The following is a 19,318-nucleotide window of genomic DNA, read 5'->3' as shown; positions in this document are numbered from 1 at the left end:
CAATGAGATATCCAAAAATGTCGCACAGGCTGGGTGGGCAGAAAGTCAATAACATTTTACTGAAACGCAACAAACAGGTTTTAAAGTAACTTAAAGTCTCTAATGAGCTAATGTTTAAAGTATATGTTCTGGATAATTCTAGCCATGGTCACGTGGCTTTTTGACACAGCAGCCGTTTTGACACAACACAGTAAAACAGGTGTTCTAAGGGACGTTAATTAAGCCTCTCAACATCATTAGAGTAGACTATCCGGTTCTCTAAGCAAACGTCCCACTTCGTATTTGTAAGCTGGCTCTGGGTGGTTGCTGACATACTTGAAGGCAGTAGCTGCACAACATGACTTTTATTAGGATGCTGCATTTACCAAACAGGAAGACATTCTGTTCTGTGGTGTTTACGGCCGCACGTTTGTGCAGCAGCTGCCCACCAGCTGCGTGCAAAAACCCGGTGGTTTACTTTGATATTGCTGCTGACAACGAACCGCTTGGCAGAATTAGCTTTGAGGTGAGTAGGTTTAAAAACAAACAAACAAACAACTTTTACTTTGAAAATATGCGTTAAATCGCTGTGAGCCTTTTTATTTTGCAGCTTAATGCAGACGTAGTGCCAAAAACAGCAGGTAACTACAGTTTTCGTCATTTGTTTATTTGTTTTAATCACAAATCACAGCAAAATGTCAAGAAAGTGCTGTTATCAGAGCTGAGGAATGGATGAGATGTTTTGTTTTGTTGGCTTCATGATTGTTTGGTCTGTAAAGCAGCTGTTACAAATCCATTCAGGAGGACCTAAACTAACAGTAACAAGTCACTGTTCAAACATGAAAAATTACCGAAAGCTTTGTGTGTGTGTGTTTCGTCACCCGTGAGAAGGAAAAAATTTACATTTAGTCTATCCTGCAGAAAACTTCCGAGCGCTCTGTACAGGAGAACATGGATTTGGCTACAAGGGATCCGTTTTCTTCAGGGTGATCCCTCAGTTTATATGTCAGGTAGGTGTGTTTTGTTTTGGGGGTAATTAATTTTCCACCAATGGACTGTTGTGATATTACTACAGTGATGCGTTTTGTTTTTTTTTTAGGGTGGAGATATTATTTATAACTTTGGAGGTGGTGATAAGTCTATCTATGGAAAGAATTTTCCCGATGAGAACTTCAAGCTGAAGCACACTGGACCAGGTAATTATCCCCCTCTGTACACTGTTGCAAGTGAAAATGAAAACAATGCGGTGCTACTTATTGGTTTTCAGAAATTTCCAACTCTATAGTGCAAGTCACTTTGTCAGATTCAAATTTAACTTGGGCCATTTGTGTGATTTTTCTCACTCAAATACTTGAAAGCAAGTCAATATATAAGAAATGTCCATAACTCGAAGTCAAACAGATGGAGCCAACAGATTATGTGCATTTTCATTTAAATTGTAGGAATGTCCTGAGTTTCTTGCACATTTTTTTTTTGTAAGGATTACACACATGTTAGTCCTTCACTGTAACATTCACTGTCAATCTTTTTCTTTTTTTTAAACCAGTTTGCATTTTGAAAACTATTCACATAATATTGTTCCATTCTTTGTTTTTGTCTTGAGATTTCAAGGTCATGTTTATTTTTGTTTGTCATGCTTTAGTTTACCTCATTGCTCAAAGTTACTGCCTAGTGAAATCTATAAAGAAGCCTTGTCTGCACAAGAAATTTTGCTCCCATCACTCTGGGAGGTCCCCACAAAGTTTGCCACCAGATGGCAACATTTTAACACTTTTTTTCTAACATTGATACTTGAGTGTGCTAAATAATATAAGCTGTTGTGTGCACCTGTGCCACAAGTGGAATTACTTAGTATATTCAAGGGTCCGTATTTTAATCTAACTGGATATGAGTTTGTTAAATTTTAAGGTATCCTGTCCATGGCCAATGCCGGACCGAACACCAATGGATCCCAGTTCTTTATCTGCACCACTAAAACAGATTGGTACGTACTGACAAACGGAAACATATTTATAACAGCTGATACCAATGAAGCTGTGTATTTCATCCAAACTGGCTTTAATTCATATCACAGTGATATTCAGTAATGGCTTGAAGCCATTAATTGTAAGCAGTTTCTTTTTCTTTTAGGTTGGATGGCAAGTATGTTGTCTTTGGAAAAGTAAAGGAGGGAATGGATGTGGTCAAGAAAATGGAGTCTTTTGGTTCCAAGATTGGGTACACTTCAAAGAAGATCACGATCACGGACTGTGGAGAGCTCAAGTAGATTTAATGTGGATATGGTCATTGTGTAATCTCATTTCCTGGTGAATTTCAATAAAATGACCAAAGTGAAAGAGGTTGGCCTAGAGTGCTTCCTCTTTTGCTGAGTGTAGATAAATGTCACAAGTACTGTGAAAAGATTGGGGTAAAATGTAATTTTTGCCAGTGGGAGACTACTTCCAGCTGCAAATTAAAATTTGCATGGGCATAAAACTGAATGCACCCGCAGTCCAATCAGTTTGTGAGGTGTTCAGCTGCATGGTCCTCAGTTTGAGAACAGGGTGGGATGCACATTCTGGGGGGGGTTTACATCAGGAATGGGCATCTGGTGTTTAAAAAAAGTCTGCCATATCAGATATTGGCACTATGGCATCAACTGAGAGAAGCTTTTTATCTCTCTGCCTATAAAATGACCAGCTTTATCACGCTTTTGTACTTGGTAATATTCTGGTGGCTGCTCTTTGAAATTGAGAGAAAAAAAAAAAAGAGAGCAAGAGAGAGACTGTGCATCTGCCCTATTCCACAGCCCCGCATTGCTGCAGGTTGCAAAACAATCTATAAACCAAAATCTAGCTTTTACAAACTCACTGTCCAAAGCTTTGCTGCTCCCCAGCTCTACTGCTGATATCGTCGAATATTTGCAGGTTTGCAGTTTCATGCACATGGCCAGAGGTCCGTGAATTAGCTAAAGACCTCTACTCTGACATTTGTGTGTATATTCTGCTTATAGCATGATGCATGTATAACATTTGGTTACATTACAGTGACAGCAACACACTCATTTCAAACAGTTTATTTTTTATGATTGGGGTTTTTAATAATAAAATAGACTTTTTATCCTGGTGATGGGTGGGGATTGTTTATGGTAAGGCATTATACAAAAAAAATAAAATAATTGACATGCAAAACTGATTAAATACTGTCTGCTTCACTTTACGAACTGATTGTCTCCAGTTTCAAATTTTAAAGTTTCACGTGGTGTAGATGTTTTAGATTTTGAATTTTCAAAACGTTGTTTTTGATTGGGCTGTAGCAATAGCGCATCTTGAATGATTCATTTTCATTTTAGACTAACTCTATATGGTGATCAGATGAACCATACAGACTACACAAACCTTTCTTTTACGTATGACATTAATGAAATGAGCAGCACGCAGCATAACACTACTACAACAACAATAATAATAATTTGAGTGCATAAAAAATCTCGCGTAATCTCGCGAGAAACGTAGCAGAGCTTCCGGTTGCGTAGTCAGCTTCCTCCTCTCGCGCATGTAAGCGTGATTGTAGGTCACTGTTGGTCCACCTGCGTTGAGTTATTGCATCACAGTGAGTTTATAAAGATGTTGCTTCTGTCAAACAGGATAAAGTTTTGCTCTTTAGCGTTTACAGCCGCGCGTCTGTACAGCAGCGGCCCAGCGGCAGCGAACAAAAACCCGCTGGTGTACTTTGACATTGCCGCTGACAAAGAGCCTCTTGGCAGAGTTACCTTCGAGGTGAGTAGGTTAAAAATAAGTGTTGACACTGCTTGTATTAGTTTGCATGTTAATGTTCAGTTCGATGTCCTCACACAGTCGCTGATTTACTCTCCCCAGATTTAAAAATTTTTTAAAAATGCCTTCAGGCTGCTTCTTTTTCTTTTGCAGCTCAACGCAGAAGTCGTGCCCAAAACTGCAGGTAACTGATGTTCTCTTCCTCCTTAAACACCAAACAAGCTGGAACGAGTATCTGATCTACTCAGACCTAAAGAAAAGATGATGGTGTGCCTGAACTTGACTAAGTTTAACTTGACACACCAAATGTGTGTGTGAATCGACAGGTTGTCACTTTGATTATGTTAGAACAGTTTTTTTGACTTTCTGCCAAAGCTTGCCTATTTGGTTTGTAAATCAGAAGAATAACAATGTGTTGTCACAACATAAGATAAAAGATTGTTATTCACTTTTTTTATGTTAAAACCTGAAAAACAGGAGATTACCACAAATTTAAAAGGTGAGACTCATGATCATCAAAAAGGCTGCAAATTTTATTCTGTTCTGTTGATAACTGAGCGGTTTGTGGCATTCTTACACTGTTACAGGCACACTTTTTCTTCTTTTAGGAAGATTTCATCAGAAATATTTCAGGGTTGCTAATAAATATCGAAAAGACTAAGAAAAAATAACTCTGCTGTTTAGGATTTTGCTTGTGCTTTATTCTAACGTAACTGTTCTGTTTACCGTGTGCATTCAAACATAAGAAGGCAGACACTGACATGAAGGCTCTCTTGCAGAAAACTTCCGAGCGCTGTGCACAGGAGAGCATGGCTTTGGTTATAAGGGTTCAATTTTCCACAGAGTGATCCCTCAGTTCATGTGCCAGGTAGGCTTTAATATTTCTCTCCTTTTGTTTTCCTGTGTCCTATGAGGGTCCAATTACAGTCACACGTTTTGTGTTTTCAGGGTGGAGACTTCACGAACCACAACGGAACTGGAGGAAAATCGATCTACGGAAGGACGTTTCCTGACGAGAACTTCCAACTGAAGCACACTGGGCCAGGCAAGTATTTACATCATTTCAGTTTTTCCTTGGGAACCAAAAGGACGATGGGGTTGTACAAAACCAAATACAGTCTTACAGGTTATAATACATTGCATCTAATATAATGCATACACTGCACAATGTGATATACTACACATGTTGGTACAATCTCAGGCTACAGTGTTTGTGACTGGTGTTTTGCGACTGGTGTTTTGCTGGTAGTAAATGGAGTAAATTGTAATTTTCCAGAGCAAAAATGAGATGGGCCATGACCAGATTAAATATGCATGCATCTCAAGTTAAATTTAGCAATTCTGTGAATATTATGGGTACTGTGATTGTTTTTTTTGTTTTTGTTTTTTTGTATCAATTTACTGGAAAATTACCCAATGCTGTCCTCCATTGTAATGTGGTATAGTCACATTTGTCTTCTGCCACCAGGTGGCAACATTTTAAATGGTGGATTTTCTAACGGTGATATTTGAGTGTGCTGTATAATATGTTGTGTAGATGTGTGGCTTAAGTGAAAATATGTACTTTAATGAATGAATTTGTTCAATTGTAAGGTATCTTGTCTATGGCCAATGCTGGACCAAACACCAATGGATCCCAGTTCTTCATCTGCACAGCTAAAACACAATGGTACGTACTGATAAACATCATAAAATGTAGGAGATGAAGCTAGTGAAGTTCTTTTTCATCAGTCTGTGGCTCCACCTAATAAAATGTGAGTCGGTCAGACTCCGTAGGTGCTTCATGGATCATGTCATTATCCAGGGCAGCTATATTAAAATAAGCGTCTTCTTCATTTAGGCTGGATGGCAAGCATGTTGTCTTTGGCAGCGTGAAGGAGGGAATGGATGTAGTCGAGAGAGTGGAGTTTTACGGTTCACGGACTGGGCGAACCTCCAAGAAGATCACTATCACAGACTGTGGACAGCTCGACTAGACTCCGTGTGGACGTGTCCGTAGTCTCATCTCCTGCTGTAATTTCAATAAATGCAAGAGTGAAAGAGGGTCTTTCTTCAGTCAGCGAACAGGGTGCTATCTCTGTTTGCTGACAGTAGATCATTTCAGAACATTTTTTGTTTAGGTTTTTGTGTTTGTATGCTGTATTACCTCAAGTAATGGCCAACACACGTGTTTGCTTTAAATGTGAACTTGATGGATCAAAAATAATGAATGATCCTAATATGTGACAAAGCTTGTGAATTTAGCAATATAAACTTGAACTAATTTTGCAAAAAAGGGGCATACATTTGTAAAAACAAAACCCTTTTCTAAACATGTGATTTTTAACAAAGGTGTAAAAATTTAAAATTTCCTTAACAATGAAATTTTACACGTCAGCAAACTGGCTGAAATAAAACTTATTTCAGTAGTGCCTACATTTTATTGGAGATGTTGGAAAAATATTCTTTCTGAACTTTCCTGAGGAGAAGTTCAGAAGCAGGTACAATTTGTATATGTAGAAAAAATACAATGAGGTACAAAGAGAGGAGCTATGGTATTGTATGAAGAAAAAGAGTGGCAGAAAGTGTATGTGGGCAACAAAATGACTGAGATGTGATAGGAATGACATGAGTTTAACGTGAAGTTAGGATTAACTTCACTTCACTCTACATTGATCTCTTGTATATAGTGTAATGGACAGGCTGACAGATGTTCACAGAATGTGGAAATTTAGAGTTGTTAGGCAGGAGGAAAAGAGGAAGAGCACACAGGCTTGGTGTGACAAAAGAGGATGCAAAGGATGGATGGAGGCAGATCATTTTATTTTTTTAATTATAAGATTACCTGTGATTGTATTTGATGATACTGAAGCCATATATCAGTAAGTTATTCTCTGTAGTCCCCCCTCATGATATGATGTGCTTACATCCTTACTTGAGATATAGAGATGAGATCAGAAACCGATCACGTTTAAATCAATTTTAATGCAAATATTTCAATAGAGAAGCATCCATCTCATGGGTTATACAAATGAAGGCACATTAAATTTAACACAGTTTACAAGTTAAAGGGTTTTTCTGTTCCATACTCATTTATTAGCAAGTCCAGTGAAAAATACCCTGAAAAGCACCACTCACATGTAACCCTTCACTTATCACCGTTTGTTACATTCACTTTTTTTTACTGTCACATGTTATATACTACATTATGACCATAAGCACTTTGGCGAGTCTTTTAGCACTGGGTGCCAAAATACAGTTGCTGTAAGTTACTATTAGAAAAATTTCTACACTGCATATTTAAAACTTTGGAGCCACAAACTACCTGACGAGTGTTTTCCCCATAAACTGTAGCACGTAGTATAAAAGAACTTAATGTTAGTTGACTAATATATTCCTTCACAAAGAGTAATATTCAACAAAATAGTATGGCTTAAAACATATATTAGAAAAATGATGTACCCACCAATACTAATAATACAGAGGACAAGGCAGATATACATTATTACTGCATAACCGTCTTGGTAGACTTGCATATTTTATACAAAAACATTTAAGTTATTTCTGAAATATACACACATGTAAAAGAACCTCTATATGAAAGCTGTTCCAAGAAGTTGCTCACAAGTGAAGAAAGTAAAGTTTCTTAATTCACAGTTGGCTCAAAGTTCAGACTTCAAATGAATATTCACATAATGAAAACCGAGTAGCTTACAAGAACCCAGCAAACACAATCTCCACTGATACTACTGAAACCAGAGTCAGAGGGTATTTCATGAAAGCGTGAGATGCATTACTGCACTATAGATGCTGTAGCTTTAGTAACTAAAATATAGCTGTCGTAGCTATGTGTGTTTCATGAAGCTTTGGAGCAGTGTGTTAGGCAAACTGAATGCGTTATTGCACTCGGCGGCAGTAGTAGCCAAGGACTTTGCATTTTTCACACAGGTGCTGCGGATGCTCTTTACTCTGGTCAGACACATCCAACCCATCCGGCTTCTCCAGAGGTCTCTGGAACAAAGAAACTGGAAATTAATGACCTGCATATACAGAAATTGCCAATTAGTCCTAGGTCCAAGAAAGACATGAGAAACAGACAAGCTATGCCATTTGCAAGCTTATATAAGGATAAGACAGAGGTATCTGCAGCTAATGTATCCAAAATTTGAACAATTCACCTTTTTAAAATCAGTCCTGGCCTCAATGGTCAAGCTACAAAAAAGTGGATTTGATTGCATAGATTGAATACATGTAAAGATTTGATGTGCAGGACCAATGAGCTGTCCCAGTCTCCTGATGCCCTGTGTTCTGATGCATTACCTGCTTGTGAGGGTAAACGTTGATGTGGCACTTGATACATTCTTGTCCCATGTTGGCCCAGGAGTTCCCGCTCATCCACTTCCTCTTGCATTTTGGACATTTATACTCTCCAAAACACCTCTTTTTTCCCTGATATGGGGTCAGGCCCTCGCCTTTGGGTCGAGCCTGAAAAGAAGAAAAATTATACATGCCTATCACCACTTTTAATGGGGAAAACCTATGCAATGACCTATTTTGTTTCTTTGCATGGCAGCCAGTTCAAAGCTTCATGTAATTATAAAACATCCTGATAGCAGAACTGTTGGTGGTCAGGAGAATTTATGGAGAGGGTTTTTTTTTTCAGCAATGGGATGGTTATGTTTTGTCAAATAATTTGCTTTGGTGCTTTAACAATCCTAAAAGGATTGACTTATATTACAAAGTAATCTAATCAAAGGAAACTTATTTTAGAGGGATATTGTAGGAAATTACAAGACTCTTGGTTCTATGAAAGCAAACAGAAAAGTTTCAGTGGTTAATTCCAAAGATGTTAGATGATATTGTATGTTGTAATTTATTTGCTGGACACAAAAAGAGTCTCAGCTTTCCCATTAGAAATGAACTCCCTCCCTCCAGCTGTGTTCCCAGGAGACTGTAAAGGAGGCCCTAGCCTGCGGAGGGACCAATTGGAGAGGGCTTACTTCTATAGGACAAATACCTTAGGCTATCAGTCATCCCTCCCAGCTGGCCACAATCCTCCAATCAGAACACAAAGATCTTAGCAGGGAGGAAATAAAACCCAGATGAACTCTGCGCTGGTGTAACATGACAAAATTCTAAGCCCATCACCGAAAAGAAAAAAGAAAATCCTCTCGACAAGACTGGTTTGAATTAAAAGCATCTTGGATGAAAAGTAGGGCAAGTCAAAATTAAGATCGAATCAGGCCTGAATCCACAACAACAGAGAAGTTCACATAATGCTTTGCTTTTATTTCACCGCAGAAACATATGTCAGGTTCAAAGCTTCTCACTGATCATTTCCAATTTTATTCATTTCCAGGCCTTAATATGTGAAAACAGGTTGTGAAGTTCCATCAGCCAAATCTCCAACTGCTAAATGCGCTGTGAATCATTTTGAAGCATGTGTTTGCCTCATTCGGCCACCAAGGGGCACTGTGGGAGATCGCTTTTGATGCTTGCCCTTGTTCTCAAGCATACAGAGACAGCAGACAGATTATCGTTTTCCTGAAGAAGGAAACAGCTTTCACTCTTCAAAACAAGCAAAACAAACTCTACCTAAAGTCTGGAGCCCACAGGGCAGCGAGGGGCACTGCACACGCTGTAGTTTCCACTGCCCTCATCAAAGATGTCACACTGACAGCCAACAAATGAAAACACACTTTTGACCTGGAAGTGAATGGACACTCTCAATGGAAAGCAGGAAAGATTGACTGAATCCATCAGATCAGTGGGCCATTTCCCCCTACATATGACACTGTATATACACACATCAGGCTGAACTCTCTTAGTAAGACTTTATTCTTTCTTGTAATTTCTTTAAGTAGGCTTCAGGAATACTTCTCCAGGCTATTTGAAGGACATTCAAAGCTCTTCTTTAGATGTTGGCTGCCTTTTGCTCTGTTCTCTGTGAAGATGATTGCACACTGCTTCAAAAATGTTAAGGTCTGGGCTCTGGGGAGGCCAATCCATGACTTACACTATCCCACTGTGTTTTTTTCTATCCAGATAAGCTTTTACTTTATTGGTAGCGTGTTTGGGATCACTGTCATCCTCAAAAATGAAGCCACTGACAAACAGATGCTTTCCAGATGGTTTTGCATGGTGGATAAATCTTTGAAAATACATTTCTGCGTTCTTCATTTCATCAGTTCTGACACAATCTCCAACACCACTGACTGAAATACAGCCCAAAACCAGAGTCTCCACCATGTTTTATAGATTACTGTTGACACTCACTGTTCCACCTCCTCCTTACATACTGATGCTGTTTTGAATCAGACATTTCAAATTTAAATTCATCACTCCACAAGACCTGTTGCAACTGATTTTCAGTCCAGTTCTTGTGTAATTTGGCATATCTCATCCTTTTCCGCCTGTTTCCCTTCCTTAAGAATGGCTTCTTGACAGCCCCCCTCCCACTGAGACCATTACTGATGAGGCTTAAGATTTTCAGTAAAAAGCCTGTACACAGTTGTGTCCATGTGTAAATAGTACGTGTAATTAAGTTACGCCTTCTTATGCCTTTCATTTCATTTAGGCAGCATTTTTCCAGCAGTTACAAGCCATTTGAAGTAATTGCCTTTGAAGCAGTTCCTGATATAGCACACAGCAGAAGCTATCTTCTCCTTCTGCTGTGTGCTATATCAAAATCTGCATTCCTGATATGTAGAAAAGTTAAGGACTGCAGCAATACTAATATCAGCTAAGGCAGCTGGGTTTGGTCTTTGTTTGCAGAGGTTACTTTACTTCCATTGCCTGTGTTTTTTAGACTTGGTGCAGTTTCTGAGAACAATTTTCATTCAATTCAATTTTCTTTGTCATACACAGAAAATAAAACACATAGAAACAAACAGCAGGCCTAAAACCCCAAAACCTTTCAGTCTGAAACCACATGTGAGAAACTCTTTTAAGATAAATAAGTTGTGAAATTCATTTATTATGTGAATTATAACATATTCAGTTTCACAGCCAATACTTATGTTGTCTTATTTAAATTAGCCCCAGACTGCATAGAGGGATGTAAAGCCAGATTTGTAGGCTGCAGCAGATAAGCTTGGCCCAGATCCTTGTAGCCTGGTGAGAGAGACCCAGGAGGTGGCTGCCTCCCTCTGCCATCATCTGGAAACCATCAGGATAAACAATGGACTACTCCAAATCCCCCCCCCCTCCCCCGTCTCCATTCGCCAGTCCCTCATTCACTCTCCCCTACTCCCATACCCCCACGAGAGAATTCATCCTGGAGAACTCAGCACAGCTAAGCCTACTGGATACCATGTGGTCAATTACTCCACACTAACAAACCCACCACACTCTGTCCCTCGCTGGGTTTAATTTGTGTCAGACCCCCACAGCATCCATGGAGAAGTCCAGCTGTTAAGCAAAGCAAAACAACACAATCATGCCTGGGCTGACCACCGCAGCAAAAGGTCGCCTGTGTTTTAAAGACTCTTGTGCTGATTTAAGAGATAGTTTTCATTATCTTGTGAAATCAACTCTCCAGGAGGGTTAAGAGCAACAAATGCCTCAATTCCCACGAGCCCCAAAGAGAGACTATTAAAACAGCTGCGTTTTTAAGAGGACAAATTTGATGGCAGCAGTAAACCAAAATTCAACTGGTTATGGCTTCTCAAATATGACGATGTGCTGCTTTTTAGTTTTATGTGATTATCAAACAAATATTTAGGGCTTTAGCAGCATTTTGTCAAACAAAACTAATTAGAAGACATCATCTTAGGCTGGATTCTAGTTTGTTGAGCAGCTGCTTATTTTAAAAGTGATAACATTACGACGTGCCTACTTTTAAACCTGAGCAACTTTTACAAGGCTGTCTTTTTCACCATAGTGCATATTTTAAAAACTGAAACAAATGTTCCAATTCATAAATAATCAACACATCTGAGTAAGTTTGGATGCCCTAGGGGTTCACAGCTGTTATGAAGAAATAATGAAATAATAATTTAACATCTGATACATCAGCTGTAGTCCATCTAAATAAAAACAAAAGGATAAAAACTCCATATAACAAACAAATATGCCACAGTCTTTTGCAAACCTAGTGGCGTGCCTACCACTTAAAATATAGGATGTGTCGACTTATGCACTGTTCTCTGAAGAATTGCTCTAACTTGCTTTACTATGACTCGTTTTGAATAGATGAAGCTGTTTGGTTCGTGCGCTGCTGCTCTCACTGTGTTGTAGGTCCTCAACTCAAAACTTCTATTCTCATCCCGAGTTTAATAAAGTTTTTCTAGCAGCTTCACCACGACCGTGGGCTCAAACCACAGAGCAGTGATTCGAGGAAATAAGATATCAGTCTCTTCCTGGCCAGTAGATGCTGACTTATGTCTTACACAATGGTGTTTCCTCTTTTTCAGAGCAAATCAAGGCCAAATGTTCCACTTACGGAAACATCAAGATGTCAAAAGATTCTTTTATGCAGATACAGCCCGAAGCTGTGATCTTTCTGCAAAGCTTTTCTACAAATGTTGCACATTTGAAACACAGAGTGGATGAACTTTTCTTTAATCCAACATGAATATGATTAGATACAAACATCTGGAGGCCAAAGAGCAGATGACTGGTTCTGTAGTGCTGTAGAGTTTTAATCAATCAGACCCAGTGTTGAAAGCACACAGAGCAAGGAGAATGATTATCACACAGACATATGGACATTTTCTATGCATCTTTCTCAAATGCAGGAGTCTGGGGGGGACCAAGCCATTTGATTGGTCCAGAATCTGACTGAGCTCCACTGAACTATAGGTATTATGTTTCTCAAAAGACTGAATGACAGGAACAGATGGTGGGTTGGAACAGCAAAATATGTCCAATTTCAGTTCAATATGTGTTTGAGTAACATTTAGGAAAATATTAAAAACATGGAACCATAATAAAAGTGATCTCTACAGCATTTTTCCTATATGTGTTCCTTAGCCTTGAGCCGACGATACTCTTTATCATATGAAGGCTATCTATCCTGAATTCCAGGGTTTCCCCTATCTTTTGCATCATCCTCAGCAGATGTTTAACCAGAAGTGCCAGGCAGGATATTGTGTGTAGATAAGACAGTTATCACCAGTGAAAACAAAAGGACCACAGCAACAGTAATCAGACAGGGTTACATGAGATTGTCCAGTTCAGCGTCGTTCACTTTATCCAGCCCAAAACGAATCTGATACTCACCTAATTTCAGTCAATTAAAAACTTTGTAAATATTGAGATCATCCTCCTGTAATTTCATTTTATAGTACATTTCTCAGAAGTACCAAATACAGTTGAATACTGTTTTATGTTTAAACTTTTGGTTTTTTGGTAAATGCATCATTGCCGAGATCAGAATGCTGACTGGCCTGTATGCCTGTATGCAAACATATAGATCTACGTCTAGCTAAAAGACTTTAAACACAAGCAAACAGCTGGACTGTGTTGATCCAAAAATAAAAATAAAACATCTGCCTATCATTATCTTGCATGATAATTATTAACACTGTGTATCTTGTCTTACATCTAAAAATAGAAAGTGCAAACACAACAAATTAACATTATGTTAAATGTTGGACATATAAGTGGCGCAGCACAGACTAAAAAGACTGAGAACTAAAAATATGTTTATGTTCAAAGGCCAATGATCAGATCAAGAAGTTTCTTTTGTAATCTCTGCAACTAATTTTCAAAGCAGACTTTTCCCCTCCATTCAAGTGTGATTAAACTGTAACAGTAAAGACCTACATGCACTTCCTATGTTACCCAGAAGTTTGCAAAAACGGATGCAGTCATCTCAGTGTAGCTAGAGTTCGTTCGCCACTGCCCTGCACTGACAGAAAGGCGAGAGAGACAGAGATGACTCCAGCCAAGCAGCACTGTGCGAACAATACAGCCTGACTTCCTGACCTTTGGTTCCACAGCCCCTCTGCAGAAACAATGCTCTCCTTATTTATCACAGGCCCTTCCCACCACGCACCCATTTACTGTCAGCACTCTGTCACTTGTGTACTTTCTTTACTGTAAGCAGGTCGAGCTACTTAACTGGGATGAGGACATTAAAATGTGACCCTAAGTTAAAGGGAAAAACCACGTAAACCCTCGATGAGTACCTGTCGTTTGCTTGGAAATGTGAATCTTAAAGACAATATAGTATGAAGGATTTTTAACTTTTTTTAAACTATTTTTCTGCAATCCTAAGACATCAAAAGCATACTAAACTTCAGTTGGCTAAAAATGCCTCAGATTCCAACCAGCGAGAACAAAAAGCAGTTTGTTGATTAGGCACAGCTTCAGACGAACGTTCATCACAACTTCAACTAAAGAGACCTTTTGTCATGGCGACAGCTCCGTAATCATCCCTTTGGGTCTGAAATATTAGCAACACATGATAAAATCTGACATCATCTTTCTAAAGCAGAGCAAGAGTGGCAAAAAGCCAGGAGGAAAAATGGTTTCCAGATTTTGCATAATTTAAAGAGTATAGCAATAAAGCAGAATCGTAAATATCTCTGACAATTCCTTTGACGTTTCAATCGTCTCATGAAGCAAGTAACCCAACGCTCCACAGTGCTGTCAGCACGATGTTAACTATTGAAATGCCAAATGGCAGCATTAGCATTTTCTCTTATACCTAAAACTTTTTATTTTTTCCCATTACCTGCCATGTATTTGTCGTATAATTTTAGACTTGATGTTCCAGAAAATGCTTTTAAGGCTTCAGGCACAGACTTCCTGTGTGGATCCTTCTCTCATCTTACTGAGCCATGACATCCTTTGATTCCTATCCACTGCAGCTCCACAAAATGTTCCCTGTCTCCTAGCGTCAGACTCAGCCTAAAGACTTACTCACAATACACCAAGGTAAAAACAGATAATCACAACTTACAGATGAAGATTGTGACGCAGTTTATCTCATAAAAATTCTAAACCTCAAGTTGTGTAAAGCTGCTGTTTCTTTAGAGCTCCACTCGTATAGCCTGTTGTGTTAAATTTCTACATTTACCCACTTTCACTGGTTGCTGCAGCTTCGTCCACAGTCCAAACACATTCCCGATTTGTATTTGTGGATCTGATAATGTATAGTTATCTTAATTTCTGTGTTAGCCCATGCTTTTTGCCCACTGTCAGCTAGTAAAGGCTCCAGACCCATTGCTATCCGGTTTTAAAGGAGTGCTTGTCAACGAGTCAGCTTTTTGTGTTCAATGTTGGATAAAATCACAAGTGAAAAGTTAGAACTAAGTTTTCATATAGAACATCTAAGAAACATCAAAGCTTGTGAGATGATTGAGTCAGAAGCTTGTAGAGGACCAATAGCATAACAGGAAGGGTTGTCAATATTTCTACCAAGTGTCTGTGGCTTTAAAGTGTGTGATTAGGACCTTCTTTGATACACTTAGATGAAGATGTGATTCATGACACCAAAGAAAAATACAGAATATACACCTACTTTTCATAGCAATTGGCAGGTGTTCACAGATGTGAATGTGCGAAGAGCTATAAAGTCACTGCACATGTGCTGTCAGCATTCCTTACATTCCTATATGGGCTGTATTCTGTGCTAGAGTACACTAATCTACCATGTGTTGGCAGAGTCAAGACTTTAGGAGAGAACGATCAAACTCGAGGGAGAAAAAAGAGATTCGTACTCATTGTTTTTGAGTGAAAGAATTATTTGGAGAATGTGTTTATTCCTTATATATTAAGAAATAGATAAGAAGTTTGATATCACTCTCACATTAAAAAATGTAGGTCATCTGGAATGATAGCTTAATTTAGCTTAGCATAAAAAGAGCAACAATTGGTGTAGGGTAGAATCACTAGATTCCCTACCAGCTCCTCTAAAGCATAGTAATGCTATCTACAATGTTTGATTTTTGCAAAAAGCATAAAACCAGTAATTATAAGCAGTTGTGTTCTTTTTGACAGAGCTAAACTGGCTCTCCCCATTTTCCGTCTTTTTGCTAACACTGGCTCACAGTCTATAGTATTTCTATGCTACTAGCTTTACAGACATAAAGCATTTCCATTCACAAGAAAGCAAATGTGTTTAAGCACACCTAACAGGTATTTGTCACACAGTTTAAAAAAAAGGCTACCTTGTGTTATCAATAACATGCTTTAAATGTTTTATCTAATTAACTGTGATTTAGCATCGGTTAGCATAGTCTTGGTTCAGTGCAAAATCTCAGCCTAAAATCTTGGTAGCTGTTAAAAGGTGATCACATTGGGTTTACTATTTAATTAACTTTAACCTGCTTATAACTACTTCAAACCAACTTTTAACCCATTTTTATTTTTCCATGCTGTTTGTGCTTGAGGGTCTGCTGTTGCTCTCCTCATACTGGACTTTCCATGCACATGGAAAGGTGGGAAACTCCCAGAACGGAGCCAAATATGATTTGCTGCAAATGGAATAGCAATCTTCTTTTGACTTTTTCTGAAAGTCTCAAACTGCTATTGTTATATGTCGCCCCCAAAAAGAGATTGATATTCTTAAAAATATGTTTAACTTGGCTTTTCTGATAGATGGAACTTGACAAACACTGAAATAACTGAAACTGATCACCCAGTATTATAGTCTGTGGTATTATAAAAGGAGGTTGCTGCTTTCAGATTTTGCAAAAGAAAGCAATTTCTACTTTTAAAAAAAAAAGCTACCTAATCACTAGCCATGTTTGGAGAGGGATATCCTGTGTGACATGGTATTACAAGATATCTATCTATATATCGCTAGACAGAGAGTGTGTGTGTGTGTGTGTGATTCAGTTGGATAAGCAGAAAAAAGGATGGATGGGTGGTATAGATACATTTGATTAGTAAAAGTTGACCTGCTATTTTAAATTCAAGTTTTTGCTTCTTTGTTTCTTGGACACATCCTGTCCATCAGTCATTTTATTATTTCTATTACACCTAACAAATGTCAAGCATTTCCTTCAGAACATGATCAATGGGGAACCACAGCTGCACATAAAGCACTGGTAATATTTCTTTCATGTTTGGAGTGGAGGTCGTGCCTAGTTCCACAGAAAAACCTATCATCTTTCATTAAGGCCAGCACCGAGATCCAATCTGGCATCTGCTGCTCATTACCAACCTGTGGTGGTACACCTAATTCAAATATGTGCTGAGGACTGTATTTCACACTAAAAAAAAAAGAATAATACAAACATAATACTCTAACTTGGAATGTAGAGTTTAAATTGAGTGCAGTACAATTGTGAAAGAATACCTAGAAATGTGACGAAGAAACTGGATGTGATTTGTTGGATTTGTCATCACATTTACTTTACAAATGTATTATTCATGCAGCACGTCACATGCATTTGATAGACAGCTCAAATGAGCCCCATATTGTGCAGCTGTTTGATGTAAAGTGTCACTGTGTGTCTCACCTGAGGGCAGTCTTTGATGTAGTGTCCTTTGTTGAAACAAAGGTGGCATAGGTAGTTGGGTGGCGGCCTTTTGCTGGGCTTCCGTGTCTCAGGAGACAGGGAAAGGTCTGAGAAATGGTCTGCCAGTGAGCTCAGGCCATCCACAATATTGTTGAGAGATCCATAAGGTGAAGTCCTCTTGTAGAAATTATTGTTCAAGCTCTGTCAGAGAAAAGCAACGCCCCCCCACCCAAACAAATCATAATTATTTTTCCATTGATACGCGCTCTTAACTATGTCTACAAATGTCCGAAGCTCATAAGTAATGCCCAACATAACTTCCAAAAGGCCAAGGTAGTGTATTCAAATAGCTTCAAAATCAATCAAAACACAGAAATACTCAACTATCAGAGGTAAAAACTGTAAGATTTTTACTTTGGAGTTAGCAGATTTTGGCTTTTTTGTTTGACAGATGGTTGTTTAATTTTTGATTTTACTCATTTCATCAGTTTTAGCTCTACACAAGAGTGTTTGCCATATCCCCAAAACACAGAAAGTTACAGAAGGTTATTGTTGTGACTCTGCTATAAAAGAACATTTCACGGGGTCTGTCAGTCCATCACCCTGATTGATTCTCCTGTTTGTCTCCCTGACAGTAGCCAACCTTATTTGATTTCTGCAGATGTGCAGTCCTTACTGTGTGAACCAATAGTGTCCATTTCCTCATTAGAACAAAATGCCTTTGTCATGCATTCTTACAAATGGTTCTTCTGGCACGACATAATCAGCATCATTGTGCTTCTAGAGGAGATGGGTGCTATGGCACTGCAGGGCCAACCAACATGAAGAACAGCCTGCGGACACTGTTTACTCTGAAGGCATCGCACAATAACGAATTGTGGTCAGATGCACATGTGCTTTAGAGCAGTGAGATCCTATGCAAGAGACAGCAAACCACTAGATATCTTGGCATGCGTGAAGTTAAAGCACACACGCCAGATATGTGGAAATGTCTTGTGTCTCAAGTAAAAACTTGTGGATTTAGATGTCAAAATTTAAAGAAAACATCACAAAGTACTCAGTTTGTTTAAAAAAAAATCCTTATCTCTTTCTTCAATTAGTCAGTAGTTTATTAAGCACTGAATTAACACTGTATACCGCTCTAACCATGCAGAGGCCAAGGGGTTGGGGTGGCTAAGCTTGTGAGAGGTCTTTCTCAACCTACCATTCCCCCGTCTGGCTGACACCAGAACAGTCTGAACACACTCAGGCACTATATCTGGGTACAAAACGCATATTCATATGCTACCCAGTCACCGCAGGGCAACCCAAATGAAGGCATGCAGGTGAGGTTTGCAGTATGGGCAGCAAAGTAACCAAGGCTGAAATATCTGAGAAGAACATTCAGGGAGAGACTTGCAGCAAATAAATAAATAAATAAAAAATAACATTAAAGATAAAGATTTAATCCAAATACGGAGATAATAACCTGCCATCGCAACTTAATGATTGAGACAGCATCACATGCGTTCTACCTCACTGCTCAGATGGAAGAAGTTGTTGAGATAGTTGGAGCTCAGATCAGCTGCGCTGCGCTTGGAGGTGCTCACGTCCAGAGGAGAGGAGTCCGACTCGACTTTGAAGCCGTCAAAAGCGCTACTCGGCGTGTCTTGTAAGGACATGTAGACCCAGCTGAGAAGCTGCGCGGGCTGGTACACACCAGTCTCTACGGCAGACATCATGGTGTCTTCTGGAGGTCTGCGCCTCTCCTCTTAAAACAGCACCGTCAGAACCGCCGGTTTCTCTGGACAACCCAACTTCTTCCAGTCATCCCCCTGCAGCGCCTGACTGGGCGTAATCTCTGCGTGTGTTCACCTGGGGGAAGCCCTGGGAGGAGGACTCCACTAACAGGAGAGAAGTCACGGGAGGGGCTCGGTGTAAGTTTGAAATGGAAAGGCTGTGTGGGAGCTGGAGGACTGGAGCAGCAAACAGGCAAGGACTCTGCGTTGCGTCACAGAGAATAGGAGGGCCAACATGAGTTTGCATCTCTTTCTGATTACCTTCGCTGGCATCTGTATTAAGAAGGGAACTTCTCTGTACTTGTTTAATCGTCTAAATATAACGCAAGTGATGATGATAATTTTTTTTAAAAAGCCACATTAAACTTATATGAGATTTCACATATTTACAAAAGTGCTTTATATTTCTTTT

At 39.2% G+C, this 19,318-nt stretch overlaps 3 protein-coding genes across 3 annotated transcripts; 2 read left to right on the top strand and 1 right to left on the bottom strand.

Moving 5' to 3' along the window:
- Window positions 1-197: 197 nt before the first annotated feature.
- On the top strand, window positions 198-2,597 carry LOC102192033 (peptidyl-prolyl cis-trans isomerase A-like). The gene is made up of 6 exons (XM_005736417.2): window positions 198-505; window positions 590-620; window positions 901-989; window positions 1,079-1,175; window positions 1,888-1,963; window positions 2,110-2,597. The coding sequence occupies exons 1-6, from the start codon at window positions 338-340 to the stop codon at window positions 2,243-2,245; spliced, it is 597 nt and encodes a 198-aa protein (XP_005736474.1). The 5' UTR covers window positions 198-337; the 3' UTR covers window positions 2,246-2,597.
- An 867-nt stretch (window positions 2,598-3,464) lies between these two features.
- Window positions 3,465-6,210, top strand: LOC102216035 (peptidyl-prolyl cis-trans isomerase A-like). Its single transcript, XM_005736416.2, has 6 exons — window positions 3,465-3,737; window positions 3,888-3,918; window positions 4,514-4,602; window positions 4,683-4,779; window positions 5,328-5,403; window positions 5,575-6,210. The coding sequence occupies exons 1-6, from the start codon at window positions 3,585-3,587 to the stop codon at window positions 5,708-5,710; spliced, it is 582 nt and encodes a 193-aa protein (XP_005736473.1). The 5' UTR covers window positions 3,465-3,584; the 3' UTR covers window positions 5,711-6,210.
- A 468-nt stretch (window positions 6,211-6,678) lies between these two features.
- LOC102215752 (zinc finger CCHC domain-containing protein 24-like) lies at window positions 6,679-19,112 on the bottom strand. Its single transcript, XM_005736415.2, has 4 exons — window positions 18,643-19,112; window positions 17,129-17,329; window positions 8,034-8,198; window positions 6,679-7,724 (listed from the first exon to the last, which is right to left on the bottom strand). The coding sequence occupies exons 1-4, from the start codon at window positions 18,847-18,849 to the stop codon at window positions 7,611-7,613; spliced, it is 687 nt and encodes a 228-aa protein (XP_005736472.1). The 5' UTR covers window positions 18,850-19,112; the 3' UTR covers window positions 6,679-7,610.
- Window positions 19,113-19,318: the final 206 nt, after the last annotated feature.

The sequence above is a fragment of the Pundamilia nyererei genome, unplaced genomic scaffold (assembly GCF_000239375.1).
Source record: "Pundamilia nyererei isolate P.nyererei 1_Seehausen unplaced genomic scaffold, PunNye1.0 scaffold00069, whole genome shotgun sequence".
Classification (NCBI taxonomy): Eukaryota; Metazoa; Chordata; class Actinopteri; order Cichliformes; family Cichlidae; genus Pundamilia; species Pundamilia nyererei.
Note: the sequence above shows the minus strand (reverse complement) of the source record. Positions and strands in the feature narration are given on the sequence as shown.

Excerpts from the sequence above, each read along its gene's own strand:
- LOC102192033 (XM_005736417.2), top strand. The coding sequence starts at position 338 with ATGACTTTTATTAGGATGCTGCATTTACCAAACAGGAAGACATTCTGT. Across the intron at positions 990-1,078 it reads TCCCTCAGTTTATATGTCAG|GGTGGAGATATTATTTATAA; the intron begins GTAGGTGTGTTT and ends TTTTTTTTTTAG. Across the intron at positions 1,176-1,887 it reads GCTGAAGCACACTGGACCAG|GTATCCTGTCCATGGCCAAT; the intron begins GTAATTATCCCC and ends TTAAATTTTAAG.
- LOC102216035 (XM_005736416.2), top strand. The coding sequence starts at position 3,585 with ATGTTGCTTCTGTCAAACAGGATAAAGTTTTGCTCTTTAGCGTTTACA. Across the intron at positions 3,919-4,513 it reads AGTCGTGCCCAAAACTGCAG|AAAACTTCCGAGCGCTGTGC; the intron begins GTAACTGATGTT and ends GCTCTCTTGCAG. Across the intron at positions 4,780-5,327 it reads ACTGAAGCACACTGGGCCAG|GTATCTTGTCTATGGCCAAT; the intron begins GCAAGTATTTAC and ends TTCAATTGTAAG.
- LOC102215752 (XM_005736415.2), bottom strand. The coding sequence starts at position 18,849 with ATGATGTCTGCCGTAGAGACTGGTGTGTACCAGCCCGCGCAGCTTCTC. Across the intron at positions 17,330-18,642 it reads TCTTCCATCTGAGCAGTGAG|AGCTTGAACAATAATTTCTA; the intron begins GTAGAACGCATG and ends TTTCTCTGACAG. Across the intron at positions 7,725-8,033 it reads ACGTTTACCCTCACAAGCAG|AGACCTCTGGAGAAGCCGGA; the intron begins GTAATGCATCAG and ends TCTTTGTTCCAG.